Raw genomic sequence first — 14,974 nt, forward strand, 5'->3', positions numbered from 1 at the left:
CTATTACCTAAAAGAGTAGAGAAAATTAAATAATGGCATAGGTCCTAGTACTTGGAATTTCTTAAAGAACATTATTGCGTGAATATATCTCCATCACGTAATGATTGATAGCGCAGATGAATATACTGTGATGTTATTCGTTTATGACTGCTTACAACATTGCCAAAATGGGCTGTCGAGCTACAAATCTCTGATGAGTCTCCAAACATAAGACCCACAGTGTTGCTATGACTGAAACCTTGCCATGACAACAGGATATCCATTTAGTCACAAAGAGGATGGGCTATGCTTTGATATTTTGTTTTCACATGTGCTTTTCTGGCATAGGTACATGCTTACTGTTTATATATAAGTTTATGTAGGATTCCAAATAAAGAAGATAATAAAATCTATGGATTTGTTCATTTAATTAAATCAGAATATTGGACCTGGCACAATGTACTTGTTATGACTCTGTCCTAGTACATGTCAAGGTGACCCATTCTTAAACGAATTGTTCCAACCTCAAATGACATTAAATATTGATTGTATATATAATATATATCTTTAACAACAATGATACAAGTATTTTACATAATAGCAGAAATGTCTGTTCTATCTATATTTATTTCACTTTATTATTTAGCCATTAACAGTGAATTCCTAGTATTAATACTTGTGAGGCTAAAATGCACTGCGTTGAAATGAGCATTCCTTATTTCAACATATTGGTTGCCCACCTATGGCTTTCCGTACCCTGGGCACACAGGTGAATTAGGATATTGTTGCAGGACTCGAGGATCTCTCCACCTTGGTAACGATTTTAATTGTGAAAAAATTATGCAAAACCAAAATACAATTATATGATTATGAGAGCATAGGCAAGGAAAGGAGGGAGGAGATGAGCTCAGGAACTAGAGGCAGCAAGATCTAGAAAGAAGTTTTATGGCTGATCCAGGGAGAATAATGAGGGCCTGAAATGAGGCAGTGGCACATAGTAAATGCTGAGGAAATGTCTGCTGGATAAAAAGTGAGTAAGGCCAATAGAAGAAATATTTAGAAGATAATATCAATAAACATAGGTCATTCATTAAACAGAGAAGATAAAAGAAGGAAGAATTCAGGAGTTCTTGCCGACAGTTCTGCTGGACAGGGAGCAAGGTCATTGATTGATAGGGGGACTACTTGGAAGGGCCCCTATGTGGGGCTCATTCATTCAGTACCAGGCATGTTGAGTTTGAAACATCCATGAACCATCTAGAAATAGAAGTTCCAAAGACTATCAGCGGAAAAGGATCTTGAACTTATGAGAAAGGTAGAGATTTCACCTATGGATTTAATGTGGTAGAAGAAGTTATTAGAGTGAATTAGATCATATAATCTCCAAAAGAGGACAAGAGTATGGTCTTGAGGAATGCCAACATAGGGGCAGGCGGAAGAATAGGAGCTGGCGAAGGGGACCTAGAGTGAGCTGTTGTGGAGTTTGAGGGAGAAGCAGGCAAGGCCCATGTTTGTCAAGATCAAGGGGGAGAAGCATTTCAAGAAGGAACTTGGGCCCAATACGAGAGAAGACCAAAGAGAGACCATTGATTGGTTTTGCAGGAGGGTAAAGATAGACGGGAAGAAAGGACGTAGATGAGCCACTTCACATGACCACTTTATGTTCTGCACCAAAGGGAAGATAGGTGGAAGATTCCAGGAGTCAACCAAGTCAGGGAATGGCTTTTGGAACATGGAAGTCTCAGCATTTTGTAAACAGAAAGAACCCAATAGAAAGAAAGTAGCCAGAACTGTAGGAAGGAGAGAAGAAACATAAAAGATACCATAAAGCTTTTCATCAGAGGTATAAAGAAAATAGGGGCAAATGGAAGAAAATGTAATATCAGGGGCAAACTCATCCAACTTCCTCGTTTCTGTGAGAAACAGGAAACCAGATGTTTGCTAATGAGAAGTTCGTGATATTGGTAGGGAACTTAAAAAGAAAGATGTGGTTTCCATGGGGAAGCTGACTGTGTTTATTCCCATTATAAGATCACTTTTTTCCCATTTGTTGGTCTGATTTATTGACCTGTTCTTCAGGTATGGAAGTTTTCATTATTATGTTTCTAATTTAAGCAAATCTAATCTGTAAGATTATAAAATTTTAAAATAAGGATGTGTAGTTATTGCCTTGCCAAGACAGCTATGCTTTCAAAAAAAAGAAAGAAAGAAAGAAAGAAAGAAAGAAAGAAAGAAAGAAAGAAAGAAAAGAAAAGAAAACTCTTAAAAAGAGAGAAGCAACCAAAAGAGACTGTTAATGATAGAGAACAGACTGAGGGTTGATGGAAGGAGGTGGGTGGGGGATGGGCCAGATGGGTCATGGGGATTAAAGAGGGCACTTGGTGTGATGAGCACTGGGTGTTGTTTTAAGTGATGGATCGCTAAATTTTATTCCAGAAACCAATATCACACTGTAGGTTAATTAAAAAATTTTTAAATTTGAAAAAAAAAAACCAACACTTTTAAATAGTGCATTCAAATTATTGCCAAATTTTTCAAGGTTTTTTTTGCACATACCTTTCAGGAAAACAGCCAATAAATAAAAGGAGGTAACTGACTGTTGTATCTGATCATTATATGTGATGTTGGTCTTTTCTTGCTGCTCCTTTAGGCAGGTGCACACCTGTTATGCTACTAATGAAGCCCCTTTCCTTTGCACCCACCAATATAGTGATGCTCTAGCATCTGTACATCGCTTATTACATTTTGTTTTGCAAAGAACGCCAAGGTACTAAATTGGCTTATTCATCTGGCAGCTTATGTGCTGCTGCCCCTTCCCCCCACCCGCCAAATCCATTAACTGTCTTAATGCAATTCCACTTTAAACTTTAAATTATCTGTCGTCAGTTGGTGGTTTCCATCACTTTTACTGTGTCAAATGTGTAGATAAGGAGGGGATAAATGAAGCAAAGGGTTAGGAAATCTTCTACAGCACACCAATCAACAAACATACACGTTTGCAGTGTTTTGGGGGGTTTTGTGGGGGAGGGGGGGTTCTGGCCTGATACAGAGCCCTGTGGGCTTTTTAGTTTCATTTCTCACAAGACTGCACAACTGGCAAGGGAGTATGTACTGTGACTGACACCCATTAATTTCTCATTATTCAAAAGTGGGAAGATAAGACAGAGGAGAATGATTTCAGAATTCCTTATCAAAGTGAACTAACTTGGTTTAATGAGTGTTAAGCGGTAATGGGGGCATTGCTTTGTTTTTTTGGAATAATAATGAGGTGTTGGACAAGGTGCTTGTGAATGCAGGAAAGAATACGAGCAGCAGCCCTTTCACTGCATGCCTCTGCTACTAGTTCTCTTTAGTGAAATATTAAGTTTATTAAGTATAAAAAGGAAAACTTAATTGTACCAAGAAGTGACAAGCAGTATATTTCAGTGACCTCAGAAAGTATAAAGAACAATTCTGTTAAAGTTGTGGCCTTGGTTTGCTGAGCACTTTTCTCGAGGTAAAAAAGGGGGGGGAGCACAAGATTTGACCAAGAATTTCACAAAAGAAGGTTATATAATTGGCCAACAAAAATAGGCAAAGGTGTTCGATACCATTAGTCAGTAGGGACATAGAAATGAAAATCTCAGTGAGACGCCACCACACCTCCACCCGAGTGGCTAAAACCGAAAGGAGTGACAGTATTGATACCATGTGTTAGGGAGGCTGTACCACAATTGGAATTCTCATGCATTGCTGGGAGGAAAACAAATCACAACCACCATTGTGGAAAACTGTCTTTATATTTTTAAAGATTTTATTTATTTATTTGAGATAAAGCAAGAAACATAGAGCGTGCACACACACACACAAGCGGGGGGAAGGCAGAGGGAGAAGCAGCCTCCCTCTGCTTTTCCCTCTCCCTCTGCAGCTGCCCCCCCATGCTTGCTCTCTGTCAGACAAATAAATAAATAAATAAAATCTTCTGAAAAGAGAGAGCGAGAAAAAGCCTGTGATTATTGTAAAGTTTACTTCTTACTACGGGTAAAGTGTTTTTAACTCTCGAAAGTGCATTTAGTTCAAGAGTTTGCTCCCCTTCAGAATTCAGGATTTTTTAAAAATTACTTTGAAACACAAATCATTAATCCTACAAGAAGATATTCAGCCCCTTTGATATAAAAAAAATGCAAATCAAATTAACAATGAGGCACTCTGTTTCATCTGTCAGATTGGCCCAGGCAATGGGTAGGTAGGCTGGTGAAGGTACAGGGAAGCTGGCACTCTCCTACAGAGCTCGGAAGTATTAATCTGTGAACCCCTCTGGGGCGCAGTCTGGCAATGCGCAGCACACGTCCAAAAACGCACATGCTCCTCTTTGTGTGTTTTGTGCCAGCAGCTCCTCTTCAAAGGTTAGGTCCTGAGGAAATCATTAGGCAGGTATACAGAGATGTCTACACACAATGCTGTTTATCAAACTGGTTTATTGACTATGTGACTTCAGTGGAGCATGAGCATGATGGCCTGTTACTCTGGGAATAGCCCTTTCTCACTCCTCCAAGACATTATCAGAGATCAGAAGGTCTGGCCTTATTCAAACTTCAGGCTCTTACGCAACTGAACACTTCCTTCTTCCCGGCTCAGGTTGGACCATGGGAAAGGGCATAGTCTGCTCCTCCCTGCTGCCCCAGCCTAGAATTTCTAGTTCTTGCCCTTCCCAACTGTTAGGGTTAGGAGGAGGAATGAGAGAAGAAATCACGCCAAATGTTTTTGTACTTAATGACAGTCACTGATGCCCGCTGCATGGCAGGTGTCCAGATGCTGTCTGTCTCTCGAGGACCATGGGTAAGGGCTTCATGTGGTTCTTCCAGTCCTTCCTCAGCTCCTGCCACCAGAGAAGTCTGCTCCTCAGCCTCCTGCTTCCAGGGTCCTGGTGATCAGCCTTCCTGCCAGTTACCAACAACAGGGCTCAAGCCTGACCACCTTTCAGGATGTCCAGTTCATTCAACCTTGACATGCCAGACTGAGGTTACAGGTCCTTCGACTTCTGACCTTTCTTGGTCCAGATCATCTGTCCCCAACCTTCCTCTCCCCTACCTGGCATGAGGGGCAGGTCACCAAGATCAGGAGCTAGCAGACTGAAAAATGAAATGCCAGTGTCCTTTCTTACATGCCCGTCTAGTTGTACAACTTGGGCTGGATTCAGAAGCATCCAACCCAGGCAGAATGATACCTCTGAGCCCTCCAGTCCTTAGATGCTCCAGGAATGTGCATGGTAGGATGTTGGTAGCAGGCTACATTCTGTGTCCTCTTATAAATGCCACATGTTTGTGTCTGGGGGTTCCTTGGGGACTTACTCTAAGATGCTGAGATACTTGATGCCAATTGCTTGCGGTTTGGGCAGGTTTCCTTTGTTCTGAGGCCACCAAACTCCTATTTCAATATCTTCTTAACACCGTAAAAGTGCAAACCACAAATAACCCAAATATCTAAGGTTGGTTGAATAAATTATAGTACATGCATATAAGTGAATATAATTTGTTATAAATCATGATCCAATTCTACATTTACTGATATGGAAAGATATTCTTGATTTATTGCTAATTGAAAAATGTTAGCAATGGTGGTTTGTCTTTTCACATATATTACTGTGTAAACAGTGTGAAATAACACTTATAATTCTAATAATCTAGGTCAAGTGTTGGCAAACTACTACCTGTGGGCTAAATCTAGCCTGCTGCCTATTTTGTAAATAAAGTTTGATTAGATCACAGCCACGCTGGTGGCTGCTTTCCTACTAGAATAGCAAAGCTTAGTAGCTACAACCGAAACAGTATGGCCTACAAAGCTTAATATATTTTACCATCTGGTGCTTTACAGAAAAAGTTTCCTGATTTTTATTTTAGGTGATAGAATCATGGGTAATTTTTAAAAATTTTTGTCTGACTTTACTTTCTACATTGAACACAAATTTATTATATAAAATATGTATGTTATTAAACCATTGAAACCCAGTTAGAAGAAATTTATGTGAGTAACATTAAACTGAAGCGTAAAACTTGTAAGTGGAATCATAAAAATTGGGTTATAGCTCCCAAAATTCTACTTCAGAATATAAGATCTACAATGTAGTTAGAATATTATTTTGATTGTATTTTAAATTAAGACTTATATATGGACATGAGTCTTCCAGTTGCCCACAGGATTAGTTTCTGAAAACTGCTTCCAGAACTTCTGGCCTGTTCTTTTCATCTGTGTTAGCTTATTAGTCCTCTGAAGCTGTTTGAATAATATAACACAAAGTTTGATGAACAGGTGGGTTAACCGGAGTAACATTGTGGAGTCAAAAATAACCGTGACAAATAAATATTGAAGACTGATTTCCTTCACGTGGTTTATTGACTAGATATGAAAACAGTTCCAAAATGAGAGGTTTCCAAAATGCTTAGAACTTTGGAAAATAAGTAAATCAATGTGGAACCTTCCAAGACAGCTACTTTGAAGAATTAAATTCGCTTGGATGCATAAATTACAGATATTTGTTACAGAGGGCAATTCTGATGTAGCTAAGCAAATTTTGCTTCAAAGACTTATAGGGTAAAACCTTAAAAAAGGCAGTTGAGTATTCAGAAAATAATGAAGACAGTCAGAAGACCCACTAATTAACACTAGGTGAGGGAATACTTGAAAACGGAATTCACATTAACCAGAAGTTCCAGATGACATGCATCTTTATTAAAAGAAGCAGAAATAAACAGTACATTCATTAAACTTTCAAATACACAAAGTAAAGAAGCTTTAAAAAATGCCTACAAGAAAAGAAAAATAACATAATGGATTTTCATAAAAATACAAAGCCATTAAAATGAGAAATAATAAAGTTAGGCTTTGAAGCTTATAAATGTGTACATCCAGGAAAGAAAATGCCCAAATCTAAATATATTATTGCGTTGGTGATTTTAGGATCTGCTTTATCGAGCAGCTAGTATGAACGTAGACAGAATGTCCTGAATCTGATGGAACCATTTACACGTTTTCAGAGTCAAGATTTATCCCTGCATTCACAAACATTAAGGCTCTGGCCTATCCAGAGGATAAAACGTAAGACCTATTTTATGTAAGTGGTAAATATACCATATCTCTTAATATTTTTAAAGGTAAATGGCCTCCCTTAGTATCCATTTTACTAGTTTTAAGATATTCTCTATCTTCTGGTTAAATTTTCCTTTATAATAATAATTCTTCCCACTTGTTGCCATCATCTATGCTGAGCTAGCAGCTCTCGGCAAGCAAACCCCAAGCATTCTAACACCTAAGCATTTCCTCATGTTTTTGCCTCTAACTCGTCACTTCCTACTTCTCACCTCACCTTATGCTTCTCTAAATCTGACCTTCAAATCCTGGCCAAAATATCACTTCCTTTATGAAGAATGTCTCTTTCTTCCCAACCAGAAGAAATCATTTCCTGCTCCATGCTGTCATGCCTCTTACTAGTTTCTATCATAAATCAGAGATCTCTGAATATCTCATTTCCCCTGCTAAACTTTTATTTTCTTAAAGCCTATACCTACTTTATTTATTATTCTCTTCAGTGTCTAGCACATTGTCAGCAATTAGCATTTTGTTAAGATTTATTTGCTAATGAATAAAAGACCTCTTTTGAAAAGGAGAGATGAAAGGAAATCTGTTTAGTTTTTCTTAAAGAAATAGGAATAGAGAGAAAAAGATAATTTTGTCCATCTTCTCAATGCAACCTGAATCAGATGCTTGTTGAACAGGATAGATATTTTCATTTAAGGCAAATATGCTTTCAAACTAAACAAAACCACGGTTTTATCACATCTCCAGTGACTACCGTATGCCATTTATGTTGTTAATGGCATACGAAGTCCACCTTTTGTGCAAGAGAAATAATACACTACCCAGTGAATAGTTAGAGAAAGTATCATGCTCATTTATGCCACCTGCTAATCTGTGGGATATTATTCAATTTTGATGGTCCTTAGTTTTCTCATCTTTAAGCTAGAAATAATTATTTTCAGCCTTACCTATTTCACAAGTTTGTTGTGAGAGATAATAAGACAATGTAAGTGATGACACTTTGTAAATTGTAACATTCTGTATAAATGTAAGAGTAAATGAGAGAGATCAGTATAAAGTACAATAAAATAAATGTGCATAAGAGAGAATGAGTAAATAACTAAAACAGGTCAGTTTCTTGAGGTGAAATTTATATGAAATGTGATATGCTTGAAGCAAAGATTTTGCTATGCAATATCTTGAGTTTCCTTCGACAAGAAACTGAGTAATTCCGTAGGAGCAAATGTTAAGATTACCGGATTAATTCACTGTTTTGTGAGTTCTATGAAATCCTAAAATCACTCTGAGGGATCCTTATGGATGAGAGAGTTCCAAGCCTGAAATAATCTTCAATCTAATGTACTTACTAATACTACTTAGGAAGATTGATTTTATTTCCTTCTCTCATACTATGGAGGTCAGTTTAGTAAAAGTCTAAGATCTTGTCCATCATACTTTATGGCATCCTGAAGTTTTAATAAACTTGCTGAAAAAAAGAATATAAATTGTGAAGTCCAAGAATTCATCTGTAGAATCCCTGCTGGTCTTGACCTGGATGGACCTAATGCAGGAAAAAAGGATGGAAATCAAGTGTTGATCCCGAAATCAAACAAGTAGAAATATGATCTCCCATTATTTTTGAGGCATATGAAAGCTTTGGTGTTACCCCAGATGCAGAACGGACACACTATCATGTTGCTATTCCCCTAGTCACTCCTTCCCTGTTGGTGATCCAGGCCCATGGCATACAGCTCCAAATTAGCTAGGAAAATTAACAAATAAGTTTCAGTTTTAATTTCTTTCCTCTCTTAATAAGAGTTTATCAGCACATCAGTAGACATTTTCCAAGAGCACCAGCTCTACCCAGCTTAAATGTGTGATGGGTTGGGCTGTTGCCTGAGCATTTCCCATTTCTTTCCCAAAGATGCCGCTGAACAGAACCTGTCTTGAATAGCACATGAGCCCCAAAGAGTTCAATTGTGTTAAAGTCACTCTGACCCTTCTTAGAGCTTGCACCATGGGCCTTGACAATTGGAAGCATTTCAGAGCTACATGATCAAAATGCCAAGATGTCTATAAATTATTTGGCTAATCCTCATATTTTGCTTATGGTTAATGTCATTACTCAAAACTTAACATTTGGGGGGTGCCTGGCTGGCTCAACCAGTAGAACATGCCACTCTTGATCTCAGGGTTGTGAGTTTGAGCCCAATGCTGGGGATAGAGTTTACTTTAAAAAAAAAAAAGCTTATAATATAGACTGGCAGTAATAAATATCATGAATGAAATCTTTGCATCTTGGATTTTAGGTAAATTTCTCTGCCATTCAAAGAGCAGCAAAACTTAACTAAATATAACCAAAATCAACCATGTTTCTTCCTTCACCACTACCACAACATCCCAAAGTTAAAATGCTAACTTGGCATAAAAATTGAATGCTAACTGTTTATTCATGTCATAATTAAAGCACGAATAGTCAAATGAAGCTAGCTAATGACTTATTTCATGTTATCATCATATCATGTACTCATATTGGCAAGTAGTGGGTTTTCCTATCCATTAAAGACTTCCCTGGAGCACAGTTTACAACTCAAGGGTATCAGAAACTTACCTGCTACCAGTGGGAGAAAAAGGTCATTTTCCATAAGTCATCATCTTGGAGTGAGCTGACATTGGATATCAATGGCATGGAGTTCTTTTTCAGTGAAGTTCAATGAACTAAAATCTGTGCTGGAGATTAAAGCTACATATAGAAATCAAATTTCCATCTTTAATTCCTTTATGTCAATTTGCCTGTGTTGATAATGCTATATGAAGCTTTAATATGATTTCTCTGTGTCTCTCATAGAAGATAAAGGAAAGTTAAAAGCCAACAGTTGCATTCAGCCATCAAGCTCTGAAGGGGGCTCGTTTCTCCTCAAATCTGGCACAACACCCTTGCCACCTGGAGCAGCCACTTCTCCCTCGAAGAGCACAAATGGAGCTCCGGGTACTGTTTCTGAATCAGAAGAAGAAAAAGCCAAAAAATTACTGTATTGTTCACTATGCAAAGTGGCTGTGAACTCCCTGTCACAGCTAGAGGCACACAACACAGGTTAGCAGCTATCATTTGAATTTAAATAGCGTTTATAACAAAACCCAACTTCTCCCATCAGAATACCATATCTTTTGTTGTTCAAACGTTAGATTTGTTCAGTGTCTTCTCTGTTTTTTTGATTCAAAGGAGTGATTTTAAGAAAATATGATATAATAACTTTGGAAACAGCAAGGCAAAAGTTTAAAGCAAATTGGAGATAAAACTTATTCTGTTCTTTATTTTCTCAAAGGCATCTAATATTTCCCCAAACTCATTACGATGAAGTGACAGAGATAAAGACAAATATCTATGCACAATGTTCACTGCAACACACTTAGAAAAAAGGAGAAACAATTTAAAAGTCCCTCAGTAGGGAAATGTCAAATACATTATAGTAACCCAACATGAAAGAATATATTACTAAGGCATTAAAATGTAATTATTTTTAAAAAAATACACGATTTGCCATGCGAAATTGTCAGGATATTTAACTAGCATGGTCCCAATTTTGAAAATAGATATTTTCTTTTGGTATATAAACAAAACAAAACCTGAAGGAAAAAAAAACTAAAATCATCACAGTGGTTATCTCTGAGAGGTGAAAATACAGGGTAATCTTTATTTTCTTATGCTTCTCTATATTTTCCATATTTTCTTTGTAATATACTCCTGTTTTCCCATTTTTTTACAAAACGTATTGAATGATCAGCGTTACTGTTTATCATAAATAAAAAGTGTCTATAATAAGCATTAAAATGATCATCAAAAACAAAAAAGCAATGAGAAATTCAGCCCGAAGATAAACTTCTCAAGGATAAGAAAACAAAGAGCTATTCGTGTATCTATTTGGGTCTTAAGTAGCTATTTTACACTATGTCTCCTTCTGTCTTAGGATCTAAACACAAGACCATGGTTGAAGCTCGTAATGGGGCTGGTCCAATTAAGTCCTATCCTAGACCTGGATCAAGATTAAAGATGCAGAATGGCAGTAAGGGCTCCGGACTACAGAACAAGACATTTCATTGTGAAATCTGTGACGTTCATGTTAATTCAGAAATTCAACTCAAGCAGGTAATGTGTCCTGAATTAGTATTCTCTGTTGTTTGGGTCGCCACTTGCTTGTGTATCTAACCTGCATAATGGTTCCCACTGTGCTCACAGATACATTTACTAACCTTTTCACGATGCATACGGTATACAACATGCAAGTGCTAGTGGAAGAAAAAGTTAGTACTGAATACTTGTGCACCTACTTCTATTATACGTCAGATCCAGGCTAGGCCTCAGGGACAGACAGACGAATAAAAGCGTTCACCCTGGAGCTCGTGGTCAGTCGAGCAGGAACTTCTGGAAGGCAAGATGTTCAGCCCATCTTTCAAAGACCAAAATCTGGTTTGGGAGACAGACTCATGGGTAACGATGGTCACAACAGGCAAAGCAGGGTAAGTATGCCAGAGAAAGAGAAGGAAAGAGAGACATTGCAACTGAGTGAGGAGCAAGTCTTCGTTTTGAGAGCCTGGTGATCTCACCGCCACCACCGTGGGCCGGCGGGCCCGGAGCTGAGGATGGCGTGACCCGCTACCTCTATCTAGGAAATAGATTTTACATGGAATTAAGCTCACATTTAGATTCAGCTAATGCGTCAAACTTTTTTTCAGCACATTTCTAGCCGAAGGCATAAGGATCGGGTTGCCGGGAAACCACTGAAGCCTAAATACAGCCCTTACAACAAACTCCAGCGGAGCCCGAGCATTTTAGCGGTAAGTTCACCTCACCTGCTCACCTGTTTTGTGGGTCCACCTTGCTGGCTCAGGCCCTCAGGAGAGCCTCGGGACCAAGCGGTCCTGGGGAGTTTTGAATTGCAGTAGCCCCCTTAGATGGAAGTGTAGACGGAACCCCTTAGTCCCTGCTGTAGGACACCTGCAGGCCCCGCTTTAAGAGCTAACACCTTACTGTTTACCAGAATCTTTTCAAAAGCCAACTTTCTTTAGCATATAAAGAAAAATTAAGGCCCAGGAACACAGACAAGTAATCCTGAGGAGCCCTGGACTGCGTTGAATCTGGGAAGCGGGCTTGCTTTCCTAAAACAAAACGCATCCATTTGATGCCCTCCCCCGTTCCCGGGGGGCTCCCCCTCCGTTCCCTCTCTCCAGAAAGTCCAGGGGGGGGCGGAATTACTGTCTCCTTCCTTGTCCAGCAGCCACGTTGGTGTCAGCCTGTCCTACCTGCTGTCAGTAGGTGCTGTTTTCAGTTCCTTTGCAAAAATACCCAGGGGCGCCTGCACTAGATGCCCTAGAAATCCCCAGATGGCTGCATTCCAGGCTCTCCCTGGGACTTAGCCCAGTGGGCCTTCCGTTGGAGGTCGAGGGGGGACTGGCCAGCTGGTGCTCCCGGCCTCTGCAGAGCCTCCATGCCACGCTGCCAGCAGGTGTTCCGTGCCTCCCCCACACCCAGCGCTCAGAGCTTCTCCTGATTGCAAAAGAGAGAAATTAAGGACTGATTTACTTCTGGGGAAGATTGCACGTTGGGATTCCTTTAAAAAGAGAGCGTTTCTAGTTGGCTTACACGACCGAACTTCGAGTTCGTGGCAGTTTTTCAGGGCCTACGACTGTGTGCGTGGCAGGGAGAGGGGTGCGCCGGGTCTTCCTGACGCTCAGCAGGCCCCTGAGTCTGGAACCCAGCCGCTCACCCAGTGGGCTCTTCTCCAAAGAGAGGGAAGGGTCAGGCACGCCCCCGGCCCCCATCGGTCTCAAGGCTGCCCTGTGGTTTCCGGGGTGCCCGGCGGGAGACCTCCTGGCCGTGCGTGTGCGGCTCGTGCCTGGGCGAAGCAGCGGCGCCCAGCAGCGCCCTGGGTGCGGGGCGGCCAGATGCACGAGTGGGTGCGGGGGCGGGGGGGGGTGCGCGGAAGGACCCGGGCCGGGCCCGGGGGGGGGGGGGGGGGCGCGGAGGGCGGGGAGCTGTCCGCGGTGCTGACCGAGCCCGCCCCGCCGCCGCTCTCTGCCTCGCCAGGCCAAGCTCGCCTTCCAGAAGGACCTGATGAAGCCTCTGGCCCCGGCCTTCCTGTCCTCGCCGCTGGCGGCGGCGGCCGTGTCGTCGGCCCTGTCGCTGCCCCCCCGGCCGTCCGCGTCGCTCTTCCAGGCCGCGGCCCTCCCGCCCGCCCTGCTGCGGCCCGGCCACGGGCCCATCCGCGCCACGCCCGCCTCCATCCTCTTCGCGCCCTACTGACCGCGCCGGACCGAGCCGGAGGGCCGGGGCCGGGGCCGGGTGGGGGGGCCGCGCCGTCAGCCTGCAGCCCCCCGCCCGCCTCCACACCGAGGAGTCACTAGGCTCCAGGAGGGCCTCTAGGGAGCGCGCCCGCCCTAGGGACCCAGCAGCACACCCTCTGCCCTCCCCACCCCCCACCCCCGTTCATGTATCCCAGATCACTGGTTTCTTGCACATGTATCGGTCAGAAAACAAAACAACACAAAACGCATCTCTCTACCACCCTCTGACTCAGTTTCCATGGGTGTGACCTGGCTGAGAAACGATAAGGAATAGCTGTTTCCTGACAGACTTGAAAACTAGGGGGTCTTCCTCACACGTCTGTAAATAGCTCTGGAATCCAACTGGGCACATTCTAGTGTGGAACAAAAACAGATGAACACAAGTGCTCGCTTGTGGACACCATCTTAACCCAACGGATCACAATGTTTTCTTTTACGGTGTACCCTTGTCCACGGGGATCGTGTACTGTTTTAGGCCTAGTACTGTTGTACCCTGTGTAGTACTAGTTCTGTATCTCTTGTCTGAACTCAACTTTTTTTAGTTGCTGTGTAAATGTTAGGAAGCAAAGTAGCTTTGAATTTTCTCTCTAAGAGAACAAAAAAGATAAAGCAATGTATTTTCTTTCTTTCACGTTTTATTTGGTGATATTTAAAAGAACTAGAAAGCCATATAACATAGCTATAATTACTACCTGTTTGCTATTTTTGTTTAACTTATTTTGTAGCTTCCTCACTAGTTTGAGTTGCTAAGCAAATGTAGACAACCAGAAAAAGCGCTTCCTAAGTTGTTGCACACTTTTGCACCTCTTGTGCATTCTGCAAGGAGACAATGAATCCATGTATTTCTACGTAATAATCTTCATTTTTAACCTGTTTTCATTTGTAATGATGCTACATAATTTTGTGGCTCCCTAATGCAATAATGTACAGAAGATTAAAAAAAATTTATAATTGAACAATTTGTCTTTCTGTTCACTGGATATGTTGCAGGTCACGCTCCCATGCCCCCCTTTCTAAACTGATATCAACAAGACTGGAATGTTTGTGGTATCAGGGGCAAGAGGTATCATAAAACAACAAAATAGAGTGAACTCTTTTAGAGCATCTATATCTGCAATCTGTAAATGGTAAAATGTCTGTGTATTTTTTTAAATGTACCTTTTCAATAAAAATACAAAAAGTAAAAATCTGTTTGTGTTTTCAAAGTTATTTTCTCCTGAGACACCTCCAATTTGAAATCATCTGATGAACGATTTTCAGTAGGTGCAGAGATTGCTCCTTATGTATGTAGCATTTTCAGCTCTTGAAGCATTTTTATTTGTCATGTTTATTCATTACTCTTCACAGCATCTGCATGAGGTAAGACTTTACTGCTCTTTTCCCTCTGATTCCCTAAGAAGTAGGGCCAAGTTGTGAGTGTAGCCCTAAATCACAGTAGGAGCCTGATAAAACTTTGTGACTATGATTTTCTTAATTTGCTCTAGGTCTTCTAAATCCCTAGCCCATCTTTCATTTGTGTCCAAGGCATTTATGACCTCCTTCTATCTCATGCCTCCCCCCTTTTACCTTCTCTAACCAGCCCACCCTTTTTTCTTCCACC

The 14,974-nt window shown here is 41.0% G+C and overlaps 1 protein-coding gene across 7 annotated transcripts in view; it reads left to right on the forward strand.

Annotated features, from left to right (window-relative positions):
* Nucleotides 1-14,555, forward strand: part of ZNF385B (zinc finger protein 385B) — a 368,556-nt gene extending 354,001 nt beyond the window's left edge. For 6 of the 7 annotated variants that reach the window (XM_055308554.1, XM_055308553.1, XM_055308556.1 and 3 more), the window contains 4 exons: nt 9,881-10,126; nt 11,001-11,179; nt 11,767-11,868; nt 13,118-14,555. In XM_055308554.1, the coding sequence (XP_055164529.1) occupies nt 9,881-10,126; nt 11,001-11,179; nt 11,767-11,868; nt 13,118-13,333 (743 nt within the window). In that variant the 3' untranslated portion in view covers nt 13,334-14,555. The remainder of the gene's footprint in view (nt 1-9,880; nt 10,127-11,000; nt 11,180-11,766; nt 11,869-13,117) is intronic. The other variant, XM_055308555.1, reaches the window with a different exon arrangement.
* The last annotated feature ends 419 nt before the right edge of the window (nt 14,556-14,974 follow it).

This window comes from Nyctereutes procyonoides, unplaced genomic scaffold (assembly GCF_905146905.1).
Source record: "Nyctereutes procyonoides isolate TBG_1078 unplaced genomic scaffold, NYPRO_anot_genome, whole genome shotgun sequence".
Taxonomy (NCBI): Eukaryota; Metazoa; Chordata; class Mammalia; order Carnivora; family Canidae; genus Nyctereutes; species Nyctereutes procyonoides.